General features: G+C 48.1%; 1 protein-coding gene across 7 annotated transcripts in view; it reads right to left on the bottom strand.

The window, feature by feature from the left end:
* sick (sickie) overlaps positions 1-18797 on the bottom strand; it is a 973111-nt gene that overhangs the window by 768045 nt on the left and 186269 nt on the right. For all 7 annotated transcript variants that reach the window (XM_089586320.1, XM_089586325.1, XM_089586322.1 and 4 more), the window contains exon 2: positions 13766-13883. In XM_089586320.1, coding sequence (XP_089442446.1) covers positions 13766-13883 — 118 coding nt within the window. The remainder of the gene's footprint in view (positions 1-13765; positions 13884-18797) is intronic.

Genomic DNA, 18797 nt, shown 5'->3' with positions numbered 1-18797 from the left:
GACATCGAATTTTGGTGCTGGCCATCTATTTAAAGTGTACTTTCGTAAATACGCAATTAATCCGTCTGAAGTATATTTAAATTCTAACAAATGGGTTGTCCGCGTAAACATATTTGCATTACACTTCAAGCTACCGTGGAATAATCTAGGGCTCGAAATGACGTTTCAGCGAAGAGTGAAAACTTTCAACATCCTTTCGTTTATGGTAACTTCTAGCAGGAAGGTGATCAGCACTTATACCCCTGCTACACGGGCGCTTCGAATGCCTTCCAGCCGAATGTCATCTAACGATGCTACACGTGTTCTGTCTAAGGGAGTGCTTGAAGATAATATTACGCCAATGAATATTAACCGCGTCAGCATGAAATTTCCCCGGGAGTGCGCCGATGAGGACGACTGCACTCATACTGTTGTTTACATCGCTTGTTTACATAACATAAAACGCAATCTGCGCTTTGGTTCTAATAAACAATCTGTTTTCTTTTTTACTGGTTGTACTCGTGATTGTTTACGCAGTGCTACAATGTGTGGGAAGCGATGACGCGATCGCACGCCTGAGAAAGCCGGGTTGTTGGCATCGCGCAGGACTGGCGCTTCTCGCTTCTTGTCCCGGCTTTCTCCGACGTGACCAGTACTTTTTTTTAAACTACTTTATCCAGAAGTATGTATGGCGACAGTTCGCTTTAACTGAAACGGCCTAACTTGTTATCCACAAGCTAGCCACGGCGACGACTGCTGCTGGCCGTAAAGCACGGCTCGGCAGTCTGGGTCACACCGGCGATTCCCGTTCATCGTACGCGTGCCCTGCGATGTAAGCAATAGTTGATTTCAGGTCACTGTTGCCAAAACTACACCAGGTGACCATTTGCATACCCTAAAGCTTGTGATTCGCTCTACACAACCGCCGAAATCACAGATCCAACCCTGCGAATTCGCTGGGCCTAGCCGTCGCGGAAGGGAACAGAGCCGTCGTCGATTGAAATTGATTTGGCAAGCGCTTATCGCTGGTGAGTGTTCAGGTGTGCACACGTGAAATATAGCCGTTCGTTTCGCTCATTTAGAAGCGCGAGCATATACACACCGCCGCCTCATCACCGTGCTCTCGCTCAGCCGCCGACAAGGCTGACCGTCCGCCGACCGGATTTGTCGGTGTCGTTGGCCTGAAAAACGTGTCCCTCTAGAATCATATTATAGTAAACTAGATATTTCACTATAATTACATGCTGTTGTTCAGCGTGATATATACTGTCGTTGTCGGATGAGTGTGACCGCCGTCGTCGTCGTCGCTGTACACTGAAAACGAGCTGAGGCTTTCGAATGCGTTTCGAAAGTGTCGTGCAGCACCGCGGCAGTCCGTCGAGTCCGAATGTCATTCCTATTCTAGAATGTCATTCCACTCAATGTCATTCGAACATTTCCGTGTGAGAACGTGATAGCATTATACCAGCAAAAGTGCCTTGGGTACTTCTGGGTCCGAATAAGCCAGCGGAAAGGACCCCGTCTGGCATGGCAGACCGGCTCCCTTACACGCCCATGTATCTGTTGGTTGACAGTTCGACTCCTGACCTGGGCCTGACGCAAGTTTCAACTAGCAATTCCGTTCTCAATTAACCCCAGATTCGAACGCGACCAGTAGGGTACTTCTGCGATAATTTGGCAGCTCACAGTATTTGCGCAAAAAAAGGCCTCACCGTGCAAAATAGTGCGTCGCTTTCGCTGAGTATATATACCGCAAGCCAAGCTTAGCGGCTGTCGTAGGATTTGTTGTTTGCTGTGTCACTGTCGTCTTGGTATGCTGTGTGTAGGTGTCTGCTGTTCCCATTCAATCACGTGACCCTTAATATCAGACTCCTGTTGATTGATGATAAATGCCCGTGTACGATTTGTTCTCCAGTTGAAGAATTAACCCGTGTCATTCCATGGAGCCGCCCAGTAGGCTTTTTTTAAGCCCGAGTAAACACATTTTTAATGTATTAAGTGTATATTTTTAGTATATTTCTAATGTATATTTTTATTATATTTTTAATGCATTATAAATATGCTAAGCGGGAAAAAATGTACTTTTCACGTATTTTTAAGAACGTTTAAAATATTATTCCTAGTATACTTAGAAAGCATTCGTATTGCAGTTTAAGCCTAGGGACAAAAAAATGCGAAATAAATATGAAATTAATACAATACGTTTGAAATGCATTTTTAGCACATCCTCTTTTTCGCTAAGGGTAGAAAAACATAACATTTTTAAACCTTTCATGCCATATAATTTATTTTGTATTTTGTACAATATTGCCACGTATGATTGTAGGGTCCGTTCGTTCGCGCAAGGCCGCAGAAAAGGGGTGTTATCATTTGTGTTCGTGACGCGAGAAGCGACCGGACTAATCTCGATTGATCACAGCCATGCCGACCTGCATCTACGTGTTTCCAGACTACTCTAGATGATCTCGACCTGTTATCTCGAAGTTTCCTTGCCGGCTTTAAATTGAAGGATGCCGCGAGCAGCGGGCATTCATAGTTCGACGACTGACGAGCACGTTTGTTGCTTACGCCGCCACCGAGTGATTCAGTTCTTTTGCGGGCGCAAGTCAGCCCAAATAAAGAGCTTCGTTTACAAGACTTGTTGGTGTCTTCCTGACCGCTGGACTGCCGTCACAACAACGTGACATCTGGTGGAGGTGCGGGGTACTGGAGTCAGATCCTCCGGTGAATGACTCAGAGGGCTGGCGTCACGACTTGCTGGGGGTGTCCGGTACATAGAAGGCTTCCCCGCACCTCCACCGTCATGAGCAGGCCACTCGCTGTCCGACTCAGGAAAGTGACAACCAATTGGGATGGCCCGCTGATCGGCACCGCAGGTGGTAAGCTTATTACGGCGTCAGGACGCTGCACCGCGAGAGTTACAGTAAATGGGCGAACCTATGCTACAACCTTCCTGGTCCTACAGAAACGCTTGCGAGACGTGATTTTGGGAAGGAAGGGAGAACTTTATTTTCACTAATGGTTTTTCCTGCGGTTTGGGGGCACCTTCAGAGAAGTCTTGGTTCTACCCCCAGGAGCCTTCTCTGTCGAAGTCGTCCGCCTCTAATCAGTGGTCGGTTGCCCTCAGTCCACGGCTCCGCTGGCCAATGCCGCCCGTTGAGCTCGCTGTACGAGACCTTGTTGGTCTTCACAGCGGTCGCTGGACAGCAGAGTCTCCCACTGCTCCGCACTCGGGTTTTGTATTTTGGGGACCACGTCTATGTTTTGGCAGGTCCATGTGATGTGGTATAGAGTAGGTTTTTCGTCGCACCAGGGACATTTGTCCGCGTATATCATAGGGTGCATTTTGGAATCGACTTCCTGAATGAACATCGGGCGATCATCGACCTTCGATCCAAGTCGATCAAGCTTTCCACGGACAAAGCCATATCTGCCGCGACGACAGCGACTCATCACATTGCCTTAAATGTCCTCGACGAAGCATTGAGCGTACTGTCCCGATCAAGTGTCGTCGCCTGCATAGATACTGGAGACATCGAAACTGCCGAAGGCGCCGTCGAGGGGAACACCCAGTTACTCTTTGATCGAGGACTGCGCGTCGCAAGGGGAGTCGCCCAAATCCGAAATGGCCAAGCCCAGATACTGCTAACTAACTTCACCGAAGAATACCGGCATCTAAACAAAGGTACGAAGATCGCTTTCCTCGACGAGCTGGCAGACATCAGAGACGTATTTGCAAGGGCGTCCGCAGAATTTTTTGCAGGGGGGGGGCCCCATTGGTTGTTGGCGCCGGAGGGGGGGGGGGGGGGGGGGCATGTTCGTAGCAAAAAGGCACTATTTGCGGTATGAATTTATTTATTTATATATAAATAAAAAATAAGTGAAATACACACATGAAATAAAAATTACAAACAGCAAATTAAAGTGTGGCTAGGAGAGATACATTGCAGTTTATCAACGAAGAAACAATTAAAATTAATAAAAAATCCAAAAATATACTGTCACTTCGTGGAGAAGAGTGCTCAGTATTGCTGCATACGGGTTCTCTACTCACCCGGATTGATGACCAGCACACAGCACAATATGGTCACAAACACGCAACTACAGTCACTCAGTCAGTCTTCCTTGAACAGCAACTGTAGACTCCACGGATTTTTCTGGGCGAATTGCGTGATTACACGGGTGATAAATTCATTTCTGTGCTTCATTACACGCTCTCGGTGCACACTCGTCACACACATTGATTGGAAAAACGGTTGAACGCGCACGTTGAAAACAAAAGATGTCTATACATACAACGAAAACTTATTTACAAGATAAATGCACGCTCGCAGCTTCATACACCTCGCTCCATCTTGCTCGCGCATCCGCACAGTCGAGCAACCGCACGCACACTGCTCGCCGCTCGTAGTTTTCTCGTCCACTGTCTTGGTTGTTCTCAGCTTCGTTGACAAACGGCCACTAAAAACACCGAAGCACAAATACAGAGGCGCGCACACGTGCAAGGGCTTACTTCCGTGCGACTTCCAAGGGGAAGGGACACTCGCCACTCCGGTAGGAAAATTTGTTCTGTGTGTTTTTATGGGGTTCAGAGCCCCAAAACGACTCAGGTTATGAGGAACGGAGTAGTACAGAGCTCCGGATAATGTCGACCACCTGGGTCTCTTTACCGGGCACTGACCTCGCACAGTACGCGGGCGCTGTTGTCATTTGAGGCCCAGCCAGAGGTGACAGGCGAGCCAGGCAGGCGCCGTCGGGCTGCGTTGACCAAAGGCGCTGGTTTTCGGAGAATACGCAAGGGACGCTGGTGTGGGGGCGCCTCTGGAGACTGCGTCGCCGTGAACAAAAGATGCTAATCTCCTTTGCCGAAGATTCTGATAGCGGCGCTTCTACCGCACTGCGCTCTCCCGTGGATCGGAGGCACAGCGAGCGGCGGCGGCGCCAACTGATCGCCCGCTTGCCCATGAGCAGCCCGACAAAGCGGGGGTGGACACGGCTGATTTGTCTTTCCCTCCTGAAGAATTCATCGGTGGCCGGCATAACGAAGGCGAAAACAAGATGCACTGTGCACTGTCTGCCTCCGTGTCGCTATCTGTCTAGAGATCAAAGAAACAGGCACCCATTTCAAGACGGCTTGAAACACATGCTCGCCGGTGCCGCTGTATGTCTGCAACAGGTCGGCCTTCAACAGAGCTAACGATGGCGTGGTTTGAAAACGGCATAAAGACGCGTGCCCGGACGCGGCATTTCGCAGATGTGACCCAAAGCGTGGAAGCGGGGCTGCTTTTACCCTTTTGGCTGAGCCCACCACGGCCCCTGGCGTGCGGCCATCACTCACGGTTCGAGGGAGTGATTTTCCAGGGGGGTGCAGCCGCCCCCCCTTGCCCCCCCCTCCGGACGCCCATGCGTATTTGCCCTACCCGACCAACCCGTAGAACCATCTGACCAACGCCATCAACCAACGTTTGATATCAACCCAGCATTACCACGGAGCAGACAAGACCAAATACGCAGTCTTCTTCAAAAGTACAGCGATTGCTTCTCATCAGCATCGAATGTGCGACGAACCCGGCTTGACAAGCACCGCATTGTCACAGACGAACACGCCCGATCACTGCGGCAGAGCCCCTACCGGGCATCACTGATAGAACGTGAAGCTATCCGCAAGTAAGTAGAGGAAATGCTACGTGACGACGTCATCCAGCCATCAAGGAGCCCCTGGGCAGCACCAGTTGTCCTAGTGAAAAAGAAAGACGGCACCCTTCGCTTTTGCGTCGATCACCGCCGCTTGAACAGCATTACGAAGAAGGATGTCTACCACCTCCCCCCCATCGACGACACACTGGATCGGCTATGCAACGCTAAGTACTTCTCATCGATGGACCTGAAGAGCGGCTACTGGCAAATTGAAGTCGACGAAAGAGATCGTGAGAAGACTGCGTTCATCACGCCAGACGGACTCTTCGAGTTCAAGTTGATGCCATTCGGCCTCTGCTCTGCCCCAGCGACGTTCCAGCGAGTAATGGTTTGGTTTATTGGGGTTTAACGTCCCAAAGCGACTAAGGCTATGAGAGACGCCGTAGTGGAGGGCTCCGGAAATTTCGACCACCTGGGGTTCTTTAACGTGCACTGACATCGCACAGTACACGGGCCTCTAGAATTTCTCCTGCAAAGAAATTCCAGCCGCCGCGGCCGGGATCGAACCCGCGTCTTTCGGGTCAGCAGCCGAGCACCATAACCGCTGAGCCATCGCGGCGGCTCCAGCGAGTAATGGATACGGTGCTCGCAGGCTTGAAGTGGCAGACTTGCCTGGTCTACATAGATGACGTTGTTGTCTTCTCCTCAAGCTTTGAAGACCACCTCAGAGGGCTTCGGATAGTGCTGGAAATGATCAAGTCTTCAGGCCTGATCTGAACGAACAAACGTAGCGTTTAAAACAGGACACAGAAAGATGAGGACAGGACAACAAACGCTACGTTTGTTCGTTCAGATTATGTATGACCAACTGGCCCCACAGTGTACTCTGTTAAACTTCAGGCCTGACACTGAAACCAGAGAAGTGCCACTTCGCCTACGAGGAGCTGCTGTTCCTTGGTCACGTCGTAAGTAAGGATGGAGTTCACCCAGACCCTCAGAAGACGGCTGCGATCGCAGAGTTTCCACAGCCTAATGACAAGAAAGCTATACGCAGATTCCTTGGCCTGTGCGCTTATTACCGGCGATTCGTCAAGAACTTTTCGCGCATCGCTGAACCTTTGACCCAGCTTACCAAGGCTGACGTGCCTTTTAAATGGAAAAGGCCGCAAGAGAAAGCTTTCAACGAGCTGAAGCGCCGCTTACAGTCCCCTCCTGTGCTCGGGCACTTTGATGAAAACGCCGAAACCGAAGTTCATACCGATGCAAGGAGTGTGGGCTTAGGAGCGGTCCTCGTTCAGAAAAATGGCAGAGAGGAGAAAGTTATCGCGTACGCTAGCCGTTCACTGTCGAGAACCGAAGACAAGTTTTCGACGACAGAGAAAGAATGTCTCGCCATTATTTGGGCCACGTCCAAATTTCGCCCCTACCTATACGGACGACCATTCAAGGCTGTGAGCGATCACCATGCTCTGTGCTGGCTGGCCAATTTGAAAGATCCTTCCGGCCGCCTTGCTCGTTGGAGCCTGCGTCTTTAAGAATTCGACATAACTGTAGTCTACAAATCTGGCCGCAAGCATTCCGATGCAGACTGCCTATCGCGAGCCCCCGTAGACACAGCCCCGGAAGAGGAAGACGACGACGCTTTCCTAAGACCGGTAAGCGCCAGCAGTTTCGCCAAGCAGCAGCGCTTGGATCCTGAGTTGCAAAGCCTAGTTGATTATTTGAAAGGCAAGACCGCATCGCCTCCCCGGGGGTTCAAGCGCCAACTGTCGTCCTTTGTCCTTCACAATAATGTCCTCCTGAAGAAGAACTTCGCGCCCAACAGGACAGTGCATCTTCTTGTCGTGCCCAAAAATCTCAGGCAAGAAATTATGCCGGCATGTCATGATGAGCTGACTGCAGGGCATCTCGGGATTGCTCGCACGTTGCACCGCATCCAGGAGAAGTACTATTGGCCGCGGCTAGCTACCGACGTTTCCCATTACGTGAAAACGTGCCGTGAGTGTCAGCGACGCAAAACGCCTCCGACTAGACCAGCCGGACTCCTGAACCCCTACACCACCGCCAACTAAGCCCTTTCAGCAAATGGGCAGGGACCTCCTCTGCCCCTTTCCGACTTCATCATCAGGAAACAAGTGGATCATCGTGGCCACCGACTACATGACCCGCTACGCCGAAGCAAAAGCGTTGCCTAGTGGTACCGCAACAGAATTTGCAAAATTGTTTGTCGAACAAATTCTCCTGTGACACCGCGCCCCCGAAGTGCTCATCACAGACAGAGGAACGGCATTTACAGCGGAGCTGACGCAAGCCATTTTAAACTACAGCCAGACAAGCCATCGGAGGACAACTGCCTATCAACCACAAATCAACGGACTCACAGAGCGTCTGAACAAGACCATCGAAGACATGCTCTCCATGTACATCGACGCCGAACACAAGACGTGGGACTCCATTCTGCCCTACGTGATCACCGCTTATAATACTGCCGTCGAGGAGACACCCAGGTTTACCCCATTCCAGCTGGTATACGGCATGAAGCCTACGACAACACTCGACACAATGCTCCCGCACGTTTCTGACGAAGACAACCTCGATGTTGCCGCCTACCTTCATCGCGCCGAGGAAGCCCGAAGACTTGCGCGGCTTCGCATTCAAGACCAGCAGCACACCGACGCCCGACGCTACAATCTGCGCCGACGAGACACGCATTACAAGCCAGGTGATCGTGTTTGGATATGGACGCCAGTTCGCCGCCGTGGATTGAGTGAAAAGTTGCTGCGACGCTACTTTGGCCGGTATAGAGTTCTCCGTCGCATCGGTGACCTCGACTATGAAGTCATCCCCGACGGCACGACAGCATCTCAGCGACTCCGCACACGCCCGGAAGTCGTACATGTCGTACGCCTGAAGCCATATTATGAACGCTAAAGGACTCAAAGTTTGCATTCTCCGCGTTTATTTTCATTTTAAAGCATCTAGACGATGCTGCTTTGGGAGGGGGGTAATGCCACGTATCATTGTAGGGTCCGTTCGTTCGCGCAAGGCCGCAGGAAAGGGGTGTTATCAGTTGTGTTCGTGACGCGAGAAGCGACCGGACTAATCTCTATTGATCACAGCCATGCCGACCTGCATCTGCGTGTTTCCAGATTACTCTAGATGGTGTCGACCTGTTATCTCGAAGTTTCCTTGCCGGCTTTAAATTGAACGATGCCGCGAGCAGCGGGCATTCATAGTTCGACGACTGACGAGCTCGTTTGTTGCTTACGCCGCCACCGAGTGATTCAGTTCTTTTGCGGGCGTAAGTCAGCCCAAATAAAGAGCTTCGTTTACAAGACTTGTTGGTGTCTTCCTGACCGCTGGACTGCCGTCACTACATCGTGACAATATACCTGCCGCTTTCATAATCTGTTTTTACTTTTTGTAACCCACTCCCCTCTACATTGCTTCGGTGATTGAGGGTATGCGAAATAAAAACAAATAAATAAATAAATAAATAAATAAATAAATAAATAAATAAATAAATAAATAAATAAACCCTTCGTGGCGTATGCGTTGCGTGCCCGCCTGAAACACGAACGCCCTAGTTTCAAACCTCACTGCTGGCGAATTTCTTTTCTCTCTACTGATAGGTCCTGTAAACGCCACTCATGAGGCAGGAAATGATTTTGCATTATGTCGAGGTACCTGTACTTTACTTCATATTCTGATGCAATCACGTGTGACATACAGGAAGTTGGTCTTAAGCCCAACATCTTTGCAACGATGTGGGAGTTTCGTCTGTTTTTGATCTAAGGCAATCACACAGACCTTGAGATCCGCAACCACCTACTTTCAGAAGTACATCTTGCTTGAAGTAGGCATGTTGGTATAAGCGGAAGTTTGTAACTAAAAATACGTCAAAAACTGTTGGATTCTAACTGCAGGAAAAAGGAAAGAGTATTTTCGCTTTCAGTTCACGGCTGTAGTGCCTCGCGAATGCAAAGTTGGTCCTACATGAGCACTGAGTCAGATGGGATTACAAAACACCTTTTCCCAGCGGCAACGTATGTAGCCTATTTTTTTTGCCTTTGTCATGTTCCACACGGCTACCTGCATACCATGCACCTACATGCCCTAAACATGCAGCTCTGAACGGTACAGATGAACGACGCATATGCGCCTATCAATGCAATCTGCTCTGACGTGCGAAAGTCAGAATTCAATACATCAAAATTGCTTCCATGCGGGGATATGAAGCCAAGGTATAATTTGTCGCTAATTATTAACTACTGCTAAACGGGGCTATAGTATTCGGTAACGTGCCTAGAAACAAAGCACTGCCACTTCTGGCATTGCGGCACCGTAGTCTACGTGCTAAACGACGTCAGCATTGGCATCGTTTCTGCCGCGCCATTCCTTCCTATGAAACTATGTAAAAGCCAGCCTAAGCAGCTACTCTTCTCAACTGAAAACTTGCCGTTGACTTGGCTCCTCTGAAAGAGAATGTTGCTCTGTTGAACCTCATTAAAGAAGGGTATGCGAATCAGGGTGAAAGAGGTCTTTAGAAATCGCTATCTGTACAAACGATATCCGGGTGAACTGGTAGCATTCAGACTTGCAATGATGAGTAAAAGACAGTTCTCGCTTTATGTTCTCCAATTTGGGGAATGTGAGAGAAGGGAGTTTGTTCTAGGTCACCTTCTTAACGACCTTCAGGAGGATTTTCTGCTATTTTTACGTTAAAATGGCACTGCTGAGTAAAAGCGCCCGCGAACGATGATTAAGGAAATCCGCTCCAAATTTAGCAATGGTATTATCTCGTCTACTTAAATGTTCATATATTCTCTCCTCTAAATTTATCACACATCGAATCCAAGGAGAAAATGTGCTTTGATTCAAGGCTAATCCGGCAGGCATTGTGGGCTGTTTTACGTAAGTTAAACTGCACGCTAGCAACAAGAAAAGAAGTGCACGCAATCACGCTATCTCATTTTGGCAAACAATGTTGCAAGCTGTTTTCTGGGTTCATTTAGCGAGTGCTGCAAGCTTTACCACAAAGGGCCACAGAGAAACCACTCCTCACAGCCTCAAGTTCTCAACGAGGCACCTTTCTCCACCAACTAGCTTGGCGTTCGCTTTCTGTTGAGCTTCCTGGGTTTTCCTTTTTCTCGTCCCTCAAACCCCGTACTTCGGGTCCTATCCGCCGCACTCCCGTTTCCCTTTTCCTCCTCTCCCAGTTTACCCTGAGGCTTAAATGGGGAAGCGCGCCCTCTGGGGACGGCGGCGGCGGGATGGAGAGCACGCAATCATCATCCTCTCCCGCTCCCTAGATGGCGCCGCCTTCCTTACTCCCCAAATTGTCGAACGTTCCGATGCAGCGGGCAGCGAAGCGCACGCGAGCGCCCCCACTACAGCTACTACACTAAAGCCGCGGCGGGGGCCGAGAGAACGAGGGGGTCCAATTGGCATTCCGGATAAACAGATTTTCACCCGGCCGCGCACACACCGGCCGAGACGTTAACGGCGCTTGTGCGGAGACTCCTGCCGTTTCCTTCCCCTCAATTGGAGGCTGAGTCACTCGTCGCTTTTCGCACAGCCCTCCTCACAATTTGCTCCCTCGTTTGTTTTTTTTCTGTCGCCTTTTCTTCAGCCCCGACCAATGCGCCTGAAACTGGCACAGAAGTGGCGTTCGAATTTTCTGGCGTGAGACCACCCGGCCGACAGCCGACGTCTGGCTTTGATCGAAGGACTGCTTTTATAGTGTCTCCGGGAGCTGTCATTGGTCCATTACGCGGTTGTGGCACCCTTGTCTACACTTAAATATGATACAGGCCGCCGCAAACTGCATAAAACATTCTCCTGAGGATTCAGCACACTAACCGCAGTCGCGGTGTTGTGACGGTTGTCGCATCAAAAGTGCGCAGACGAATGATGAGTCGTGTGCTCGAGACGTTTCTCTCGAGCCCACGTGGGCTGAACCCTCTCTCTTGCGCCCCAGTGCTGCCGTGAGTGATTATGCACCTCGGCTTCTTTGATTCTCGCTTTTCACCCTGCTTGCCCCTTCACGGCGTGGTTGAGGTGTCCACGTCAGTTACTGCGCTTTTTTTTTACACCGCTAGCTGTTATTCGGAAGGTTCCCGGTCATAGCCTGTTTGCTGACGTCGTCGTTGTAGCGGTCAATAAGCGTCCGTGCAGCCTAGCGAGACCTTAATGACGGATGGGGCCAAGGGTGACCACCCATGCTCATAGCCCGTGTCTTACGCCTCCTGCCGACTTTGGCAAAACAAACAGCGAATGCTGCCGGGCACGGCGCTGCCGGGGAGAAATACTTGTGTAATTAGTCGTTTAGCGTCCCGCATGGGCGGCATTTTTCTGTGTGTAATCATTATCGCGCGTCGGCTAGCGCTGATTTTACGGGTTACCATTTGTGTAACCAGCGTTCAAACTTTTTTATAACCTCCAACGATTGAAATCGGTCACTGTCAAGCCTCCTAAGTCGCTGCCACGAGACACGACACGAAACACGCTGCCACGAGACACGTGAATCAGAGGCTGAAGTGTGGAATAGCACCTGCTAGGTAAGTGTGGATACAATTACTTCGCGCACATGACTTAAGTAATCGAGATAGCTCCACCGTCCGATGAAGAAATTACTCACTAAGTACGGGCCTCTCTACCTTTTGAAATATCCTTGATTTTCACGCAGCAGCTCTAATTCCAGCTCAGGCGTGAACGACCGGAGAGATACAGTTAACTGCATGTGATTGGAAACAGTGGCAAGGCGTTTCTTTTGGAAGCGAAAACTTTCTGTGCCTCATTCTCTGGGCTTCGGAGGTGAAACCTTGGGCTGGAAAAGAATTCAGTGTCGTCATTATTTTATTCCATGTGACTGAGTTTTGCATCGTCTACTATTTCGTCAAGATGATTGCAGCTCACGCCAAATGTGAGGGCATGCTGCTTTGACCGTTTTTTTTTTGCTCACGTGGTCTCATTCTGAGAGATTCAGATTTTTCAGTTGCATTTATTGGCATCTCGCTTTCATAAAATTGAATGTTTCAGGCCTCAAAGCAGTGTCTAGGAATTACCCGTACGCATAAGGTGGCCACTTTGGAAAAAGTCAAAATGCGTCCTAGTGAAGATACTACGCACTACTGGACTACACACCAGCAAATTACGCACTAAGTAGTCGGTATCTTACATCTGGGATTCAAGTTATGTAATGCTTTTACCGTGGCATCAGATTGCTGTTATAGAACTTTAGGCGTGCCGTTTAACAAGTGGCGACGCTAACTGGAGCCGCTGATCTGAGAATAGAGTGATCTCAGCAGATGTACAGCGTTTGAGCGCAGTTTATAGAGCGGAAATGATGCCTCGTTTTTCATCAACTCAACGCTGATTGTGGGTGTCATCAGAAATTTCCTTAGTTTAGGCCCATTGCACTTTAGAAGAAATATTTGTGCCATTTTTAGCGCTTTCTTTTTGCTTTTTTCTCTTCTCTTCTTTTTGCTTTTTTTCTTCTTTCTTTCTTGATTTTTTCTCTTCTTTCTTTTTGCTTTTTTGCTATTTCATTTTTGCTCTTTCTGGAGCATTCTGAACAGCAGATTTTTAAAGGCTACATTTCGTTAAGTATACACAATAATCTTACATACGCAAACAACGGTTAGAAGGTAGAAAAACACAACATGATAACAATTTCTTTGCGTAACATTTCAAATACCATTCAGAGTTAACTGACATTTCAACAAAATCACATTCGCCTTCTAACAAGTCGCACCGCTGAGATTTCCGTTTGAAGCAACACTGTTGCCCTGCAGCACTACGCTTAGAAGAACCTGCAGGCTTCTACACTATAACTGCAGCTATCATCATCCTCTCTGCGATCGTTGGCGTGGTAAGACAGTAGAATTAACTGCGATCACAAGCAGAAAACTGCGCTTTACAAAGCGAACTGTAGAGGGTTCCTAAGCCGCTTTTTCGGTTTTTTTTTTGTTTTTATGTACACCCCGTCACGTTCATACCAGTGCGTACCCATCCAGCTTCCGGCGTCATAGCGACGAAGTGAGTAGAAAAAAAAAGTGTTCCGCTCAAAGGGACTATCTGTGATTGTTACCAGGCCAAGCACTCCCAGTTAGAGCAAGAATGTCGATATAGTTAGCGTGTGTCTTACCGACAGCGTCGATGACGTCGGCGAGGAGCACCCCATCGGTGATGTCGCTCTGCAGGTCCTGAATGTAGCGCTTGTAGCGACTCCTCTCCAGGTAGTGGTTCGCCCAGTCCGTGTATATCTGCGCAGATATGAGAGGAAAATGAGCTTTAATACCACAATACACATTCAGAAACATCTCAAAAGAAAACAGAAAAAACAAACCCACAACCAAATTAACATTTACGGTATTGCAACGATAACGGATTATACGCCGAAATGCCGAAATATACGCCGAAACACTGTTTTTTTTTTCACCTCTTGCTGCATTATCTTCAGTCACTTGCCATTCACCTTTTCTTGTGAGTTCTCGAGCCGTGAACCAATTTCTAAAAACATTCGTCGTCCTAAAAAATGTAAGCCGTGATTATATGTCCTTTTGTGGCGTGAACGTAGGCCGGCTACTATTGACACTATTCCAATAAGCAAGATGTTTCAGTTTTTCTCGAGCTATGATGTATATGTTTGTGTTGCTGAAAATAAGACCGTCGCAGTTGCCTCGCTTAATTTCGCGAAACATGAAAGGACTTAGCGAACGTTTTTTCGCCAAGAGATATGAGAGGTGCGCAGATGACTGCGCACCAAAAAAAATAAAAGAGGCCGCTCATACTTAGCCACAATTTATGGGCTGACAATTCACGTGTCTGAGAATTGCCTAGAGTCATGCGCATAGCCCGATATATCAGCGCCAAGAAAAGCAGAAAAACCTCCAATATAAACGATTTGAAACATAAAGGCCGGCAAAACTCGCGTCCTTTTTGACCACAGGTACTTGCTCGGCGAACTGTAGCGCATAAAACATGCAGCACAAACAAAACTATTCGGCGGTTTAACTTCCATGGTCCTAGAATTAAATGCAGCAGCACAAGAGTTGTCACAATTTGTGATCACTTTTGAGAATCAGGAATGGTCGTAGCAGCTTTGGGTATTCAAGGAAGCACGGTAGAAAAGACGGCGGCCAAAAAGAATGAATAAGCGAAGCTTGTGTGCTTGTGTGAAAAGAAAGTGTAATTGTTCTCATAGGCACACTTTGTTTCGCCTCCAAATATTTGAACTGAACTGAATGGGTAGAAAATACAAGAATGGCGAAGAAATAATAAAACGAGAATGTAAGAAAAGCCCTGCGGGACGCCCACATAAAATATGAAAATAACGTAAACTTTACATGCCACTCCGAGCTTGAAGACTGAAGTGCCTTGGCTGTTTTTCAGCGGGACATCTTCAGACAATTTACGAATTTTGACTAAACTGCTGCTCCGTTTTTCGACGGAACGGAGTGCGAGCTATCGAAAGCCACGGAACGGCATCACAGCCGCTAGTCTCTCCACAACTTTCTTCCCTGGTGAAATGTACTGTGAGGTGTCCTTAGATATAACTGCGAAATGACTGAGAGAACTGCGCAGATTTCCTTTGAGTTGTCACATCTTCACTCAGGCGGATGATAGTTAGCTATTGCTCCATTATTTACTTTCCTCCTATCCAGCTCAATAGATACTTTAATTTTTTTGTGTGCGTTGATGGGCACGCACATCAAAGTTTTATGTGACGAATTTTCCCACAAAAAAGGGAAGGAATTAGGGTATGTAATGAATACTTGAATAATTAAGATAAAAAAAATCGTTTTCTGGTAAGGCATGGTTTAGATGGAAAGATGTGAGGTCTTTGAAGCTTTAGAACGGCTGTTTTTTGGCAAGTAGCAATATAGCCTACTACGAATTTGGACTAGAACCCTAAGCCTCAGCCGATGCCACATGACAAGTCTTAAAATGAAAAAAAAAAAAGTCTTGGCTGGTTAATGCATACGAAATAGTAAAATGGGAAGGGAGCGGGTAGTGCTGAGACCTAAACCTTAAAGTGACTTTTAATTCCCAGAGGACAAAACTTTTTGAATAAAAGGCAGTACTCCTAAAAGGAAGTGCAGCTATCAATGCGATTAATGCGGAGGGAAATGCGCTGGAATGTTGGCTGCGATTTCGTGAGCCCACTGACTTATGGTGCCCTCTTAGAGGATTGACCGGAACTACCGCGTGCGGCGCGGATTTATGGCGCTCTCTGTTCGCTGCTGCACAAACTAGTGCCTCAGGGCGAGATGCTAGCAGTTTAACATGCAGGAAGAAAGGCTACTTGGCATGTTTTCCAATTCTACTAAATAATTTCGGATATGGCCCAAATTGTTCAGATGAGATGTGCATCAGGCGTAGTCTGCAAATTGGCCACGTGTTCCGTGTTCTAATTTTGGCACACATATCCGGGTGCCCACTAGCTGTTGCCTTTCAACAGGTCGCACAAAACATATCACACATTCGAGCTTCGGCTTGCGCGTGCAGTTACCCGCGTGCTCTTGCATTTGGAACATTTTGCGCACGGATGAAAGCTGATGGAGGCGACAAGTGCGAAAGCAGAGCGCAAGAAGCTGGCAGTTTTACACGCAAGGAGGAAGGCTGCGGCGATGGCCGTGTCGAATTCTCAAGAAAGGCAATCAGACCAAAGTGCCTTTCAAAGTAGCAGCTGATAAGTGGCATTCTCTATTTCTGTTAAACTTAAGAGGCCACTTATGATCAAGCAGTCATCCTCTGAAAGAGGCGTCGCAAGGAAGATGAAGCGCGCCACACCTTAAGCAGCAGAGGCTTGGGAGGAAGCAGAAAAGAGAGATGCATAGTATTTCTCGAATTCCGATATCAATAAATACATGTTACTGAGCAAGGAACCAGTACAATAATGTGGGGATATTCTCTTGGCAACCGCATGACGGCACTCATGAAGGAAAGTCTGACGAGTCGGTTTCTCAGAGTCCAAGGGCAGCCCTACAGCAATGAGCATCAAGCTGTTGAAGCTGGCACTTCACACCAGCGATTTCCTCCTACTACAAGCCAGGAGCACCAAAATCAAGGTCGTAAAATTTATAAAGTTTTATGAGTAACTGCTTCTCTTCCGCTCTTTTAAAGTATGACCTAACCGAACCAATTTCAATTGCTATGCTTCTCACTTCCTGCTTAAACATCTCACAAGCTGCGTGTAAATGCATTCCCCTCGAGAAACAAGGCAGGAAAGCTAAATTACGAGTGCTTGAAAACCCTCATCACCAGTCAGGTTGTATTGAGAAAGAACCCCAGGTGGTCGAAATTTCCGGAGCCCTCCACTACGGCGTCCCTCCTAGCCTGAGTCGCTTTGGGACGTTAAACCCCATAAAACAACCAACCCTTTAAAGAGCCCAACGGGGTTGGAACTTAAGACGGGTAAGTTCACGAATAGGCACACCAACCATGCTGTGATCAGAGAAAGACATTGGCTTCACGAAACAAAAGCTGCGTGGGGTCAGGAGAGGCGACGATACGTAGATGAGGTCCCGACGGGCATGCGAATTCCGTTGGATGCGTATATAGGAGCAGGACGTCGGCCGATATAGTGCAGTGTCCAGTGCGCCAGCGTTTTCACTGATACAAGATAGCAGCGCAGAACTCCTATCGCTAGTCCTGCTCAGTCCAGAACGATCATTATGGTTACAATCGCTGTTCTCTATCAAACAACTGGACGCTCAGCTTCAAGATCACACAAGTTTTCAAACAGAGCTGCTGTCTTTGTGCGATCACAGAGAGAGCAATTGTTGACCAGCCGGCACAACTCGCCATACATCTGAACCGCCCCTCCGTGTCTAGTAGGGACACAATATCATAACAGGGTACGCTTTTTTTTTTCCGGAACAGGAGACAGCCCGCCGAAAGACAGAGTGGGACACACAAACACTTCAATCGGCTAGAAAAGGCCGGAGCGTTATTTCTATCGCGTCATCACTCTTAAATTTAATCTGATCACTTCACACTGACACGGGTTCGATCCTCGCTCGAGGGCAAAATATGGTAAGCTTCTTTTTCTGTTTTCTCGGAGACTGCATACAGACAGACCTACGCCAGGTTATTGTATACATGGCCGCATGGTCTACGCCCCTAAATATGAGGCATATCGCCTCCCGTGAATGTATTCTTGCACCACACGTTGCCCTCTAGATTTTTTTGCTTCTGGACACTCCGTTCTCACAATACTCAGGCGCTAAGGCTACCGTTTAGCAGGGCTTTTGCGCCCATGTTGGGCAACAATAGCATCGGAAGCGCCATGTTTTGGACACGATCGTTCTTTGAGCTCCTGGAAACTTCTTGCAACACACAGCAGACAGGATGTAAGAGGGGATACACACACAGTCACTAAATGCTGAATTCGAGGGTGTACATGTATTGGCTAATGGAATATGAGGATATGCTATATGATATTTGTGATAAGTAGTTTCATCGTTCGCGTCAAGCTTTGCTGCTTGGAAAGACCTGTCAGATTCTTTCTCAAGACGTATTCGTAGAATAGTAGCTGAAGAACCGACAAAATCGCAGAAAGTAAGGCGCTAATTTCCTTGCTTGCCACGGCATTTTGAGAAGCTCGCTATCCATCCCAATTTATTGATGTGACTATTTATAATGTAATTGTGAGAAATAAATGTGGTATTTCATGCGTAGGCTATGAGCAGCGTACAGCACACACGCTCTGCAGAAAAAATACTTATTCACTTCACTTTTACTTCACTTTATTACCTTAAAGGCCCCCAGGATTGGGGGTATTACATAAGGGGTGGGTTACATTGAAAAATCAGATTAAATAAACAAAGAAAAAACGTAAGATACAAATATTATTCGCTGTTAAAGGTAGCAGTTAAACAGTTCGCAAATGTTGATGGGCAGGTGATTGCGGCGATGTCGTGTGGAAGGCTGTTCCAGTCCTTGGCTGAGCGTGGGAAGAATGACGATGCAAATGTAGTTGTACGCGTACATGGCCGGGCTACTTGAAGGGGATGACCAATGCGGAGGGAAATGCGTGCCGGCGGATTGATGTAGGGAGGACGACGAAGTGAGCTGAAATAAAATTTGTGAAACAAGCACATACTAGTAATACGACGCCTACAAGCCAGGGATGTTAATCCTGCCTCTGCTTTTAGTGCTGATATACTGACATT

Source organism: Amblyomma mixtum, chromosome 4, assembly GCF_055824585.1.
Source record: "Amblyomma mixtum isolate Tamu chromosome 4, ASM5582458v1, whole genome shotgun sequence".
Classification (NCBI taxonomy): Eukaryota; Metazoa; Arthropoda; class Arachnida; order Ixodida; family Ixodidae; genus Amblyomma; species Amblyomma mixtum.
This window is presented reverse-complemented; position numbering and strand designations above follow the sequence as displayed.